The following is a 16,152-nucleotide window of genomic DNA, read 5'->3' on the forward strand; positions in this document are numbered from 1 at the left end:
TGAAACATAGATTATAAACTTAAATACTGTTGCATCTTTGAGTCAGGGATTTCACAGTTGTTACCTGCTGCTGCTGCTGCTGCTGCTGCTGCTGCTGCTGCTGCTGCTTTTGACTCTTTCGGTAAACGCCATTGCTGCCAGTCAGTGGAAAGTAACAAGTCTGTTCATCTGAAAGAGAAACAGCAATCTGTGAATATTAGTCCATAAGTAAACTCCTAGGCATGCATAACTTGCAAGAAAATCCTACTGGAAACAGAATTCAATGTTCTTATTAGAATTAGGGAGTGGTTCTTCATCAACTCTCAAGCTGCATAAACAAACCGGCTACCATATATCATAGGGCAAAGGTACTTTCAGTTTTGAGGCTGTTACTCAAAGCCATTTCAGGGTCACCTGGGTGACTTAGTTGGTTAAATGTCCGACTCTTGATTTCAGCTCAGGTCATGACCTCATGATTGGTGAGCTCAAGCCCCGCGTGGGGCTTTGTGCTGACAGTGAGGAGCCTGCTTGGAATTCTCTCTCTCTCCCTCTCTCTGCCCCTCCTCTGCCTGTTCTATCTCAACAAATAAAGTTTAAAAAAAATTTTTTTTAATTTCAAAGCCATTTCAGCAAGAAGAGATAGGCATAAGTTAATCATGAGGAGTATGAAAGGAAATAACATGTCCCCAGTGTCTACTTTTGCCAAGCATTGTGTTAATCCCTTTTTAAAATGAAAGTTCATGTAAACATTGCAATAAACTTGAAAGGCATATACTAATATCCCACATACTAATAACCCATTTTATAGATAAGAAAACGGAAACCCAGTTTTAAGTAATCTGCCTGAGGAAACAGAATCAAAAGAAAGTTAGAGTTGCACAAGAAAGGAAACCAACCAGTTGGTCTTTATATAAGAATTCAATACTTAATAAAATGTAGGCCAAATAGGAGCCAATCTTAAGATTTTACTTCCACTCATAAAATGTGTTTAATCCCCAAAGTCATTTTTGAACCTTCTCTCAAAACAGTACTGGTCAAAAATTAGAAAAAGAAAAAGTTATACAACCTGGGCAGATGGCCTTGGTACTGTCCTGTGTATCTCTAGAAACAACCTGTCTTTGGTTAACACTATCAACAGCTGTTTCCTTTTCCCTTTCTTGTATGTATTTGTAAATTTACTGCACTTATCCTAACTTGCTTTAAATAGTTCAATTTTTTTCAAACATCCTTAAGACAAAGGATATGTTACAAATTATCTTAGCACATATTTAACAAACTGTGATACAAATGAAAACACACTAAATTTGTAACAGTTTTAGCTTGCTCTTATGTTTAAGAGGCTGTTAACTTCCAGCCTGAGGCTGAAACATTGAATATAGGCCAGTGCTATTCTGACACCTGATAAGGTCCTTTTATCTCCTCCTCCCTGAAATTAAAGTTGCTGACCACAATGTTTCCATACTAGTAGATATACAGTCACTCTATCTCCTCCCCCCAAAAAAGAACGCAACATGGATACTGCACATATTCTAGTTAAACTCACACTAGTAGAGCTCTAAGTTTTTCAGGGTCAAACAAGCTTTGGATTCCACACTCCTCTAACCAGCTACAGCAGCCCTACTTAACCCAGCTTAGCCAAGTTTCCTAAATTCTTCAACTTTAAATCCCAGTCATCGTCCCTCCCCCCCCCCCCACTTTCTCTCTCTCTCACTTTCCCTCTCTCAAATACACTTTTATTTTCCTTTCCTCTCTTTCTCTACCCTCTTTCCTGCCATTACTCTCCCTCCCCCACCTTTCTCTCTCTCCACCCCTGTTGCTGCTCTCACCTTCTCTCTCTTGACATGCAGGGCTGGCACACAGTAGATGGCCAATAAAATAGTATGTTTTCATTTAAACCCTTTTGAAGAGTCCTGATGGTCTCCCACAGGACCCTCCCAAGGAAGCTGCCCCACCTGCTTGCAGACCAACAGTGCCCTCCCTGGGGCTTGTTGGTGGGGAGTGAGCAAGCAGTGAGGGGGGAGGTAGGTTGAGTTGTGGAAAAACACCAACCCTGAGAAGGGTCCTGAGTTCCCTTGTTTATTCACTTACTCATTAGGCCAGCAAATGTTTCCTGAGCATCTACTCCAGCCCAGGTACAGAGATTAAGAGTGAAGAACAAAGACTTGCCATCACAGAGCTTGCAAACTAGAGTTTAGCGAAGACAACACATAAAAATACATAGATGTTAGATATTAAAAGGCAATAAAGGGCGCCTGGGTAGATCAGCTGGTTGAGCCTCTGACTCTTGCAATTTTATATACGGTGGTCAGAGACTGTAACATTTGAGCAAAGACTTAAAGTGAGGAGCAAGCCATGCAGACCTGCAGTGAAAGATGGTCCTAGAATTATAGACGATAATGATGTGTCAGTGTAAATTCATCATTTGTAACTAATATACTACTCTAGTGGGAGACACTGATTCTGGGAAGGCTGTGCATGGGGACAGGGGCGGGGCGGTTTATGGAAAGTCTCTCTACTTTTTTAATGTTGCTGTGAATGTAAAACTGCTCTAGGGGTGGTGCCTGGGTGGTTAAGCATCCCACTCTTGATTTCGGCTCAGGTGATGATCTCACAGTTTGAACCTGCATTGGGAGCCCAGAACTTGCTTGGGATTCTCTCACTCCCTCTCTCTCTCTGCCCTTCTCCCCTTCCCCTGGATGTGCACACACTCTCTCTCTCTGAAAATAATCTTGAGTGAGTGGGCAGTGTACAAAGTGAAAGAGACATATTCTCTCAGGGATCTGCCCCCAGGCACAGCCAGAGTCTGTACAACTCAAATTCTTTGATTTACCAGGAGGCACAATCCTTTCCACAGAGACAGGTGCTAGGAAGCTACACCACCAGATTATTGACTGTTATCTCAATTATGTCTCACAGAAAAGAACAAATTCAGCCTGTGAAAGACAGTTTAGGTGCTGATGTATGATTTACACCTCTGTATGGAATAGCCACGCAACTCACATAGGTTAGGTTAGCTGGGCGCCTAGGTGGCTCAGTCAGTTAAGTGTATGACTCTTGATCTTGGCTCAGGTCATGATCTCAAGGTTCGTGAGTTTGGGCCTTGAGTGCAGCTCTGTGCTGACAGCAAGGAGCCTACTTGGGATTCTCTCTGTCCCTGTCTCTCTCTCTCTGCCCCCCCCCCCACACTGGTGCTGTCTCTCTCAAATTAAATAAACAAAAAGTAAAAAAAAAAAGTTAAGTTGGAATAGAGAACTACTGTAGTCAGGAAGTTATTAACCTAAACCACTGCTAAGAAAGGAAATTAGTATATGCTTCAGTTAATGTCTCTTTCAAAGAATCTTTCTTAAAAATACAGTCACAGTGTACAAGGAGTTATGTGCAATAAAATATTGTTTGTAACAGTAAGACAACTGGTAACAACCTAATACATGCTAACACAGAAATGGCTCGATCAATTATGATACATCATGAGATGCAACAAAACATCAAAAAGGATGTTTACCTAAACAAGATGCTGAACAATATGGACAGTGTGAGCCAATCTGTTTAAAAAGCAAATGCTTTAGGGGTGCCTGGGTGGCTCAGTCTGTTGGGCATCCGACTTCAGCTCAGGTCATGATCTTGCGGTTCATGGGTTCGAGCCCAGCGTCAGGCTCTGTGCTGACAGCTTGGAGCCTGGAGCCTGCTTCGGATTCTGTGTCTCCCTCTCTCTCTGCTCCTTCCCTACTCATGCTCTGTCTCTCTGTCTCTCAAAAATAAACATTGACATTTTTTTTTAAAAAAGCAAATGCTTTATTTTAATGTTTATGTATCATATACACACAAATGTGCATGTGTGCACACATATACCAAACTGTAAATGGTGACTTCTCTGGAAAGGGACACTTTTATTCTGTACGCTATGAATCTTTTATTATCTATGTAAACAGTTTTGCCTCTAAAATATAGGGGCTTGGAAGAAAATGGACTGGCCTACAAATATTGAAATCAGAAGGTCTTCCTGAAATTTTCATACATTTTTATATTATTTCCCTAGATTATAAAGACAAAATGGGATAAATAGGGGGAGCAGTTTAAAATCCAATTAAAAAAAAAAAAAAGCAGAGAAGACACCAACTTGGCTGTGCAACAGAACAGGTTCAGGTTGAGACCAGGGATCAGTTTGGGCAAATTAAACCATACCAGCCTCAGTGTTCCCAGCTGTAAAATGGAGTATAGCACATTCTACAGTTACTGAGTAGACTGAATTACAGAATCCAGCTGAAATGCCTAGCCAGCTGACACATAGTAGGTTTCCAACACACAGCAGCTCTTGCAGAGCCAGGGGGTGGGGAAGAGGGGAATACAGAGCCTCTCTGGTTATTTAAGTCAGTAACATCTATGTTACATTTTATATAAGTGAAACAAATGGGTTTCATTTAGGAATGCACGCTGCCCGAGGTCTTCTACACTCCTGCAGCCTCTTGCAACAAATTTTTTCAAAAACAAAAATGTCATGTATATCAAATTGCTTTTCTCCCCCAAATAGCAGGTAAAAACAATTCAAGTAAAAAAAAAAATTTTTTTTCTTTCATTTTTTAAGGGCTTCCAAAACCTAGCACATTCTAGGGAACCTACTCTCAGGAGTCTTTTAAGACAAGCTGGTTGAAAGGCCAGCTTTGCAACCTACTACCTATATAATCTCAAAAAAAAAAAAAATTTACTAATTTTTTCCCTAAAGTCTCAGCTTTCTCATCAGTAATACAGGGCTTCACAGGATTGTCATAGGGTTAAATTAAATGTTTGTAATATTTTTAGCACAATGCCTGGCTCATGTTAAGCACTCAGTAAAATGGTAGTAGTTGTTCTGGCTATTCTTCTGCCAATCAAAGCACATGTTTGGGAGAACCCATATATTGCTTTTCAACAACAAACTGACCTAAGCAGGTCTCGAGGCCCCATGACCATGACCCAGTTCCCAAAGGAGAAAATAACTCTGTCCAGAGTCCAGAGGGTGTGTGGATTGGTCTGGTCAGAAGTCCCCATCAAGTCTACTTCCCTTCCTGTCCCCACACAGACCTCCAGGAGTAACAGTCTCCTGGGAACAGGCAATGTGTCAGAGGTGAGTCACGCATCATACACTGTTTTCGTCGGCATTCTCCAGAAGTCTACCCCAAGCAGATCATAATCTCCCCAGGTCCCAAACTGATATGATCACTCCCAGTTCCTTTGGCTCTCCAATGCCATGAGCCCATAGCTTAGAAATCTATAATGGAACACGATTTTCCCAACCACCTCTTCACTGCAAATCCTTGTTCAAGAGGGCTCTGGTGCTACCCCAAACTCAAATATACATGCCACATCCTGTCGGCTCCCTCTCATTACTCAGGTCTCTGCTCAATGATACATTTTCAGAGAGACCACAGTAGCTACTGTAGTACTACTGTGCCTTCAACCACATCCTGCAGCCAACCCACTCTCAATTCCATTATACTCTAGGAACGTGCCTAGCTGCAAGGAGCAACTACTTGGTTAACGGAAGTTTATACTTCCAGAGCAAGTCCAGAAGTAGGTGGCTACTGATACCGTTTTAGCTATTCAATGAGGCCATCAAGAATTCTGGCTCTTTCTGCTCGGCCATATTTAGCATGTTGTCTTTATGCCTGTCACCTCATGGTATGAAAAGGTTGCTGCCATAACCAGACATCTTACCTGCATTTAAGGCAGGAAGATGAGAAGAGAAGGATGTGGTTAATGCCAGCCATATCTTCCTCCTTTTTTCAAGAAAGGAAAATCTTTCCCCAAGACCTTGCCTATCAAAAAACCAGAGCTAGGTCACACGGCCTCCTAAAGGTGCATGGGGAGGGAGGTACATTGGGATACAAGTTGTTAGCACTGAGAAGAAGCATGATCTATCACCTAAGGCTAGGCACAGTGTAGCCCCACACACAATTAAGGTTCTTTTAGTAACAACAACAACAACAACAAAGGGAAGGGCTTTGGGTAGGAAAATAATAGTACTGTTCATATTTTTCATAGTGCTTATCATCTGAAATTAATTTATGCAAAATAATAATGACAATAAATGTGAATTGCTCATATCCTCTCAGAAGAATGCAAGCTCCAAGTCTAGAGCCTATATTTTAAAATAAAGTAGACAGGTATTATATATATATAGGCACTGGGATAGAATAGTCCAGGTTATCCTGTAGTGGCAAATTAACATCAAAATCCCAGTGGCTTGACAGAACAAAGGTTTTGTTCATACTCACTCTTTATGTCCATTGCATATTGGTGTGTTGGGGTAGGAAAGAGGGCAGGGAGCTTTTCTCCACATTGAGAAACCCAAGCTGTTGTAATCTCCATTATTTCAAAATGTGGCTTCAGGGTTTGCCATAATAAGAGAGTTGGAGGGTCTCAAAAGAGCCACTTATAAATGCTTGAGCCCAGAAACACGTTACTCCCATAGACAGTCCACTGGACAGAATTAGTCATATGATTCTTTTTTTTTTTTACTTAAGCTTATTTATTTATTTAGTAATCTCTACACCCAACCCAGGGCTCGAACTCACATCTGCAAAATCAAGCATTGCATGCTCTTTAAGAGTCACATGCTCCTTAGACTGAACCAACCAGGCACCCCCAGAATTAGTCACAGGAGTCTACATAATCATAATGAGGCAGTGAAACATGAGAGAACACATGAATATTGGTATAAATGTTTCTGCCTCATTCTCCACAGGCTGGTAAAACAATGTATTATTCCATTTTAGAATTTAGACCCATTAAAGAAGTGTCTTGGAACAAACTCAAAGTTAGGGATACTCATTGAAACAATTATTTCATCTTATAAGGCAATCCTTACCATTAAACACACACACACACACACACACACACTTTTTCCCTCAGGAGAAATAATAGGAAATATTTATGTAGCACAGATTATGCTCTGCTCCAAGTACTTGCCAAATTTTAGTACCTTTAATCTACTCAACTATCTAATAAGGGAGATCTTATTAGGAGTAACAGTCTTATTAACCCCTTCTTATAAGGAAATGGAAAAGTGTTAGAAGCCAATTCTCCACAGGTCTATGGCATTTCTGCACATTATACAAGCAGAGGCACCAGCTGTCTTTGTTCCGATCTTTAAGGATGTTTGTATAGAGAACGGCCTTGGAAAATAGAGATAGTGTCTCCTATAGTACAAGGCAGCATGTTTACTGTGCAGTATAAACAAGATATCTCCCCCTCTGGAGCAAAGGGCAGACATGCTTACTGCCCATTATAAAAGATTAGAATTCCCTAAGCTCAGGATTCCTCACCTGTAATGCAACCCATTTTGTTTCCAAGTGTCATCTGACTCTCTCCACATCTCTCTTTGGAAACTGGGGCTTAGGGAACCAGTATAAGGAAATGTTGATACTCTCTCTACAGCTATTACTGTGAGTAATAAAGTCATTCCCAAGAGCCCGTGAAACTGTAGCAGGTTAACTTGTTAGCTTGAAAGTAGGGTAGAATCTCAAAGCCTTCACAATTTTTGACAAAAAGTTAATGTGCCTAAGGTCTGACAGCTCGTAGGTGGCATGTGCAAGATTCAAGCCCAAGCTGTGTGGCTTAGTAACCGTGCTTTTAAATGCTCTGCCGTATGGCACTTCTCAAACTGTAGTTCCAGAACTAGCATCATCAGTATCACCTGTGAACATGTTACAATGCAAATTCTTGGGTATTACCCCAGACCCACTGAATCAAAAACTTGGGAGGGGGATGGGGGGGTGGGGTGGAAGATGTGTTGTAACAAGACTTCCAGAAGATTCTGACATTAGAAGTTTGCAAACCACTGCTACACTGCATAAATTCACTGAATCTATAAGATTGAAGGAAATGGTATGGCTATATCCTGATTTACATACTGATGTGACTGACCTTTCATAACTCTAATAGATTTGAAGCACTAAGGGAGATGGTTTATAAGCCCTTGCATATAATTCTTAGGAAGGTAAGGATCTTTATATGGTGCAAATAAACATCACATGTCTTTTTAATAGGCCTGCACAATATTTTCCCTTGGAGTCACAAATACATGTCCAGAATGCTAAATGAAAATACCTGCTTTTTTATTCCCATAATGATCAGAAAGAATTACTTAGCCAAGGAGAAACACTATTTATACTTTAGAGTCAAGCTGTAATTCTTGAAAAACAGGAAACCACACATCAACAAAGCCAACTCAGTGTACCATAGTGGAAAGGGCACCAGGCTTTGAGTCAGAGTCAAGTCACTTAACTTCTTCAACTCAATTTCCTGATTTTAAAATGGAAAATGAACTCCAACTTTAGAGTTGTAATTAGGCTGAAATGAAAGCTGTTGGTAAATAGGTTTTATGCTACATGAACATAAAATCCACCTGCAAGAGCACTTTCTCTTTCTTGATCATGGTGTTATCACATTTTCTCCAAAGCTTAGCGTACTGAGAGGCATACAGAAGATGTTCGATACTTATGAGGTATTAGGAATGAATATGAGGTATTATATGAATGATGTAACTGACTCCTCTGGGCTCCACTTGTCACAATAATTTCAGCCTTTTAATAGGAAAAAGTCACTCTAACAAGAAATCCTTAGTCATGTTTAAAATGGGCCAGCTAATTTAAGAAAATCAGCTGATTTTCTTCCCCTGGAGAACACTACTGAAGGAGTTCTGTACTAAAGCAGAAGTAATAGAAACTCCTATTAGCAACCCTGATGGCCTTAGAACCTCTCAGTTTCAAGTGTACAATAATCTGTTGTACCTATGTAAACAGTCAGGAATAAAGGATATGTACCTACAAAGAACTACATATTCACATTTACTTCTGCACCGTGGTAGAATTTTAATAAATGGATTATAGGGTTTATGAAATCTATTTTAATAAAATCTGAGAATCAATTCAGCATATATTTAAAAAAAAACTGTGTATAAAAAAGACAGCTAGAAAACTACTGCCAATTAAATATCATTTGGAAACAGAATTTGTAACTTAATAAGGAAAATATAACTTATGTACAAAACTCTGTACATTTATGTTCCGGCACCTCCTTAATTTGTACTCTCTCCAACATACTTTCTCAATCTCCTGAAAAATTAGTTAATTATCTGGAGTCTTAAAATAGGGGAACTTCAAGCACTTATCTTCCACAGACATATCTAAGTTAGCTAATAAATTCAAGTTGAAGGTCAGCTTTCAGTATAGGGCTTTAATAGTAAGGACACTATCCTAATTATGCTGCCATACCTTCATAAACACCTGCAGGGTATATTGTTCCCTGTGTGTGTCTTATAACGATCCAAATATTTATACATAAATTAGCTCTGCCTTTTAAAAAGTGAAAGTGTAAGTCCATCTCAAGATTTGTACTTTTAACAACCAATCAACTTCATAAATGACACAAATTTGTTTGATGAAAACACAAATTACCATGCAGCATGAAATTCCTTCCAAATGCTTCTTGAAAAAAAGGAAAAAATATATGGAAAACAAGGTTACCTTTTCTAAACCTATTTTTTTTACTTTTCAACTCAAGGCAATATAACTTCAACTAAACCCTCACATAGCTACAGTGATGTGTAGAAGTTGCTAACAAACATGCAATTCATCTGTGTATCTTAATTGAACGGCACTCTTCCAAATTTAATCCAAAATCCAATTGAGATTCTTGGTTAATAAAACAGTTAACTTTTAGCTCAACCCACTGCTTGCAAAAATTCAGTCAAACCAGATAGGAAATAGGAGAGACAGCCAGTTTTGATGTAGTCTCTAACTACTACTGCTTCAAAGTACTAGGTCTTATAACCCTACAGTGAAACAGTGACTTCTGGTGGCAAAAAAAAAATGCATGCATACTCCACATTTTGCAGGAGAAAGCAATGTTTAAAATCACTGAAATTTTCTGACCATAAATTCTATCTCTGGATGATTTTTGTATTCTAATTTAACACGCTGTGATTCTTCAAAATTGTATTTTTACAAAGTTGAAGAGTTAAGCAAATCACAAATGCCAAAGCCACTACAGAAATTCAATTGCTATAGTGAATGAATAAAACCTGTTAACTTTGATATGTAACAGTTCATTTTCTTTCTGCAGGTGGAAAGCTAAGAGTTCACACCATGTCTGCAAGTCCCATACCTCCAGCCTCACCATCCCTGCAAGTTATATTTAGAAAAAGAAAAGAAGGGGAGGGTGCGGGGGATGGAAGTAAGCTCTCAATATCTAAACTCATTTTTTTCAAAGCCTTGTGTCCTCCTCTTCCATACTTCTTTGTCTTAAAGTGACCAAATCATCCCAAGTCCTTTCTGTGGTTCCCCCTCTCCTAAATTAGCTAAATTCAAATTCATTTTTCTAGTTTTACACAAGTACCAGGAGTTACTCTCTTGCTTTCTCTCCTACTCTCCCTTCCTTTTCTTGGGTTATTATTGTTTAGTACTTTCCATTACTTTTCTGCATATTTATCACCAATACAATATTTTCTGACACTGGCAAGAGACAAATTAAATTTGTCTTTAAATTAAAGCAGGAGAACCATCCAGAATTTTCAACTCTCCTGTAAATTTATTTCCAGAATATCCACTCAAGGAATCCTTTCCACTAAAGATGAAAGGCAAGCTAAGGAAATACATTAGACAGAGGAAGTAAACATTGAAACAGGGCCATGCCTAGGTATGCTCAAGCCTCCGAGCAGAACTAGACTCCCAGTCCAAAGGTCTTTTCTTTTTCTATCTCCACCCGGAGCCTGACATAGGTAGCTCCAGAAGTATCCCACCTCTGCCTACCTTCTACGAACTCTGCATGACCTTGCTCTGAAATAATCTTGCACGAGCAAAATTCCCACACCTCTCAGGCCGTTCGGTCGCCTGATGTTTTTCTGTGCCTCAATTTCTGAGCTTTTTTCACTTTGCAACTGTCTCAGGGAACACTGGGTCTTCGTGGGTCTTAATTACGGTTTCTCCTTGAAGGTTTAAATCTGTCGGGTTCCTCGACGGTGTATCATCTCCCCGGCCCCGCCCTCAACGTACTCCAACAGGGTTAAAATTACCCCCATCTAACACTGAAAAAAAAAAAAAAACACACTGTTAAAAAAAAAAACAAAAACAAAAAAAACTGCGAGCGCTCCCCCCAAAAGAGACTGGCTCCCGGAAGATACGGACATCTCCACCTCCAAATCCAAAGGTCTTCCTGAGACAATTTGCATAACAACAATGGGGTGTAAGTGTGTATAGAAACTCCTGGAAAACTAACCTAGTAAGAAAGTATCAAAGCGCTCGAAGGTCCCTCGCAGATTCATTAACGTAACTACTATTACACCAAGGTGAAGTACGATTCACACAACTCTCCCAATTTCTCTCCCTTTTAATTCGACGACTCTGGCGCACGCGACGCCTGAGGGCTCGCTAGCAGAAGTCAAAGAGGATCTGACACTGGCGTAAAAAATTAACAAGAGAAATTAAGCAGTCCCACGTTCGGCAAACGGAGCCTGCCTCCGCCCCAGGGGCAAGTCTCAGAAGGTGCCTCCAACTTTCCCCTCCCTCCCTGGAGGCTGCGGACCACCGGCACATGCCTCCCTCTCAAGCACAATTAGATCGGACTGGAACCACTAAATTCTCTCAACTAGACGCAAGGGGGAGGGGTGACAATTATGAGGGGAGGGAGACTCCAAGACTCCGGGTGGAAGGGAGAAAAATCCCGCTTTTACCGCCCGAGAAACTTCTGGGACACTTTATTACGCAACCCTGAGAGCAGGTTCCAAAACCAAACATCTTTCCGCAAGACACGGGGCGCACCAGCAGATGTCAGATCTGGGGGAGTGGGGAAGGAGAATGGGTCTCTTCCAGTGTTTCCCACCGCTCCACACCGTTTTTCTAGACGCTACCTGCCCTGGATTTGCAAATAAGGGTGGTGCGAGCCCCGCGTCTCCGTTGCGCGTTCCCCGCCAAGGTTCCCACCGGAAAAGTGGGAACGCCAGCTACTTGAGTCAGCGTGCTGGGAAGCAGGCAGCGAGGCGGGGAGAGCCTGGGCTTCCCAGAAGTCAGCGGCTGCGGCGTTCCGGGCCAGGCTGACCCCCAGCTCGGGGGCGCAAAAGGCTCCGCTTACCTTCCGGACCCTTGCTCCTCCAGTCGCAAGTCGTACGCCCTCTCCGCCTCCGCCCTCCCCTGACCTGTTGCGGTGGGGAAGGGGCGCGGGTGCGGAGGGCGTAGGGGAACGCGTCCTCCCGGGATTCAGAGGTGGTTCGTACGGGACTGGGCTCTCGAGCCGCGGAGGCGAAAATGCAGCTGCGCCCGCGACGCGCGCAGGCGGCAGCCCAGTGCACAGGGGCCGCGCGCCAGTCCGCTCGCTGGCTCACCAGCTCCGCGCGCCAGCAGCGCCAGGACGCCAGGGAGGCAAGGCCACGCCCTCCTCGGAAGGCCCCGCCCCGCCCTCTCCCTGCAGCCGCGCTAAGCGGATCCACCCGGCCCACGCCCTCTAGCTGGCGCCACCCAGATGGCTAGGAACATCGCCGCCCTCCCCGAGAAACCAGTGGGAGGATGGGGGGGAAGCAGCCGCTGAGGATGGAGTACTGCAGTGACCGCACCGGCAGCGTGGGTGACCCTGCCCCAAACTGACGTGGGGCACAAGAACCCTTTCGTTTTGCAAAGAGCTTCGGCAGGGTCAAGTTCTGACTAAAAGTGTCAAGGAGTCTTTCTGCAATCTCCTATACAATTGAAACAGATTCTGTGTCCTTTAAAGGAGATAACTCACATCTCGGGAGTATTTTACACTTTATAAAGGGCTTTTCATTCACAGGCCCGACTCATTTTCACAACAACCTTATAAAACAGGTACATCATTATTGTCATTTCCCAAACAATAAAATGGAAGAGCTGAAAATTAAGTGTTGTGCCAATGTCACAAGCTACACAGTGGCATGGGAAACAAATTTCCTGAATCCAACCTCTGGGTATCTACATTTCACCAGTCCAACCCCAGAAAATCCTAGGAGGGGAAGGACTTTGGCAAACAGAACCAAAGCTAATGTCTAATTAAGATGCTACCTGATTCCTTTTATGAGCATACCAAGAAAGCATTGTCTTCCTTGCGCCGTCCCATCTCCCCAGCAAAAGAGATGCAGAAAGATTACATTGAGAGGCCCCTGAGTGGTTCCGTCGGTTAAGCCCCCGACTTCAGCTCAGGTCATGACCTCCTGGCTTGTGCGTTCGAGCCCCACGTCTGGCTCTGTGCTGGCAGCTCAGAGCCTGGAGCCTGCTTGGGATTCTGTGTCTCCCCCTCTGTCTGCCCCTCCCCTGCTCATGTTCTGTCTCTGTCTCTCAAAAATAAACAAGCATTAGAAAAAAGGCATTTTTAAAAAGTTTTTTTTTTACATTTATTTCATTTTTGAGTGGCAGAGAGAGACAGAGCACAAGTGGGGGAGGGGCAGAGACAGAGGGAGACACAGAATCCGAAACAGGCTCCAGGTTCTGAGCTGTCATCATAGAGCCCCACTCGGGGCTCGAACTCACAAACCGAGCCTAAGACGGACGCCCAACCGTCTGAGCCACCCAGGCGCCCCTGAAAAAAGGCATTTTTAAAGAAAGGTTATATCGAATGGCCCAGATGGGTTTTTCCAATATCTTAACAGTTTAAAGTGGTGAAATTATTTGGATGAAGAAAATTACCTTATTCAAATGTAATATAATGTGAATTAATATAATGTATGAAAATAACCCCCTCAGTGCCCTCTGTATTCTTTCTTCTGCTCTTCCTTCTACTTTTTTCTTTCTTTCTTTCTTTCTTTCCTTCTTTCTTTCTGTTTCTTTTTTGTCACTTTCTTTCTTTCTTTCTTTTCTTTCTTTCTGTTTCTTTTTTTGTCACTATTGCTTTGCCCCTCATTATTCCTTTATTGTGCACATGAATAGTGTTGATTGAAAACCCAATCAATAGATATTTGCATTTCCAAATTAAACATTTTCCCATGGATTGTTTTCCAAAATGTAACTCTTCTTCCTACTCCCTATGCTCCCATGATGATATTGATTTGGGTTACCTTAACAGCTAAAATAATTAAGTGGTCCCTGATGAAATTTGGTGTGCCTCTAGATGAAAGCTTTGGAAGTCATCTCTGAGCAGAGTGGGACAGGAGTCACCTCTGACAGAGGATGTTTGTGTACTTCTTAAAACTTCTAATAGAGATCGGTATCTCTTCTAATCATAAATATTTTAACCTTTTTGTTACAGAACTAATATACTTCATTGTAATACATATACGCATAATATTTTATAACGTAAAGGTCTTTACCATTCCTATCTAAAACTTTTTCCTTTGTCATATTGCTTTTTATCATCCTATGCTACTTCCTAATATGTTCAAACTGTGGTCAACTTAGTAAGTAATGTTGACTGAAGGTTTGATAATTTTATTTTCCTGCTTTTGGAACTGAAGGATGTAATTTTGCAAAATTTTTTGGTTGAAGATGATATAGTTTTGTCAGAGAGTAGTTCATTCCATTTATATGAATATTCTTAAGGTAATGTGCTAGGTGCTAGGCCGTATCAATAACAAAGGTTCAGTGCCTAGCAGAAACAAACATGTATGTAAACAATTCCAATATATACTTCTATTGGTTACTTTCTAGAAAGATGGTAGGTTATTTAAAAACACTTAAGTCAAAATTAACTTTTTCATAATAAATAAAAAGCGGTAGAGTTATTCCACTGAGTTGTTTGGATTTTTTATTTTGTTTTATTTTCAAAAAGTTGCCTTTCTGGGGTGCCGGGCTGGTTCAATCAGATGAGCATGGGACTCTTTTTTTTTTTTTAAAGTTTATTTATTTATTTTGAGAGAGAGAGTGAGAGAGAAAGAGTGCAGGAATGCACTGGGGAGGGGCAGAGAAAAAGGGAGAGAGAGGATCCCAAGCATGATTCACAGTATCAGCGCAGAGCAGAATGCCGGGCTCAAATTCATGAACTGTGAGATCAAGACCCAAGCCTAAATCAAGAGTCAGGGGGCGCCTGGGTGGCTCAGTCGGTTGAGCGGCCGACTTTGGCTCGGGTCATGATTTCGAGGTCCTTGAGTTCAAGCCCCGCATCGGGCTCTGTGCTGACAGCTCGGAGCCTGGAGCCTGTTTTAGATTCTGTGTGTCTCTCTCTCTGACCTTCCCCTGTTCATGCTCTGTCTCTCTCTGTCTCAAAAATAAATAAACGTTAAAAATTAAAAAAAAAAAAAAAAAAAAAAAAAAAAGAGTCAGAAGCTTAACCAACTAAGCCACCCAGGTGCCCCAAGAGTTTGCGACTCTTAATCTCAGGGTGGTGAGTTCGAGCCCTATGTTGGGTATAGAGATTACTAAAACTACATCAACTTAAAAAAAAAATTGCCTTTCCTCCTTTTCTATAGGTCACATTATATAAATGGTTAGTAAACAGGCTATTTTTTTTTAATTTTTTTTTCAACGTTTTTTATTTATTTTGGGACAGAGAGAGACAGAGCATGAAAGGGGGACGGACAGAGAGAGAGGGAGACACAGAATCGGAAACAGGCTCCTGGCTCCGAGCCATCAGCCCAGAGCCCGACACGGGGCTCGAACTCACGGACCGAGAGATCGTGACCTGGCTGAAGTCGGACGCTTAACCGACTGCACCACCCAGGCACCGCAGTAAACAGGCTATTTTAAATAGTGACTATACTACATTTAAATTTTTTAAAATTAGGACATAAACAAAAGAAAATTATGTAATAGAGATGCAGACGTTGAGCTTTATTAGCTATGCTTTCTTCTACTTCTTTATAGGGATTTGTAAGTTTATTTATTTTTGAGATGGGGGGAAAAGAGAGAGAGGGAGACAGAGAATCCCAAGTAGACTCTGCACTGTCAACACTGAGCCTGAGTTGGGGCTCAAACTCACGAACTGTGAGATCATGACCTGAGGTGAAACCAAGAATTGGATGCTCAACCGACTGAGCCACCCAGGTACCCCAGGAATTTTTAAATTACATTTTTAGTTCACTTGATGAAATTCTAGCACTTTTTTAATCTTGACAACCTAGTCACATATTTTTCTAATTGTTTCTGCTAAGGTAAAACAGGTCTCTGACATCAGTGATTTTTTTTTTTCAAAAGAACTAAAAGAAATATTTTTCCCTTTTTAAAGGGCACTTTTAAAACTGCCTCCTTATGTGAGGACTCCTGG

General features: G+C 41.6%; 1 protein-coding gene across 5 annotated transcripts in view; it reads right to left on the reverse strand.

The window, feature by feature from the left end:
- The window catches only part of AFF1 (ALF transcription elongation factor 1), a 247,651-nt gene that overhangs the window by 202,821 nt on the left and 28,678 nt on the right, over window positions 1–16,152 (reverse strand). For 4 of the 5 annotated variants that reach the window (XR_008296249.1, XM_053217153.1, XM_053217151.1 and 1 more), the window contains exons 1-2: window positions 12,085–12,358; window positions 65–168 (exon numbers count right to left, since the gene is read on the reverse strand). Coding sequence is in view for 4 of the 5 variants with exons in the window: in XM_053217153.1 (XP_053073128.1) it covers window positions 65–132 (68 nt within the window). In the remaining variant the exon portion in view is untranslated. Of the gene's footprint in view, window positions 1–64; window positions 169–12,084; window positions 12,359–16,152 lie in introns of those variants that run through there. The other variant, XM_053217150.1, reaches the window with a different exon arrangement.

Source organism: Acinonyx jubatus, chromosome B1 (assembly GCF_027475565.1).
Source record: "Acinonyx jubatus isolate Ajub_Pintada_27869175 chromosome B1, VMU_Ajub_asm_v1.0, whole genome shotgun sequence".
Classification (NCBI taxonomy): Eukaryota; Metazoa; Chordata; class Mammalia; order Carnivora; family Felidae; genus Acinonyx; species Acinonyx jubatus.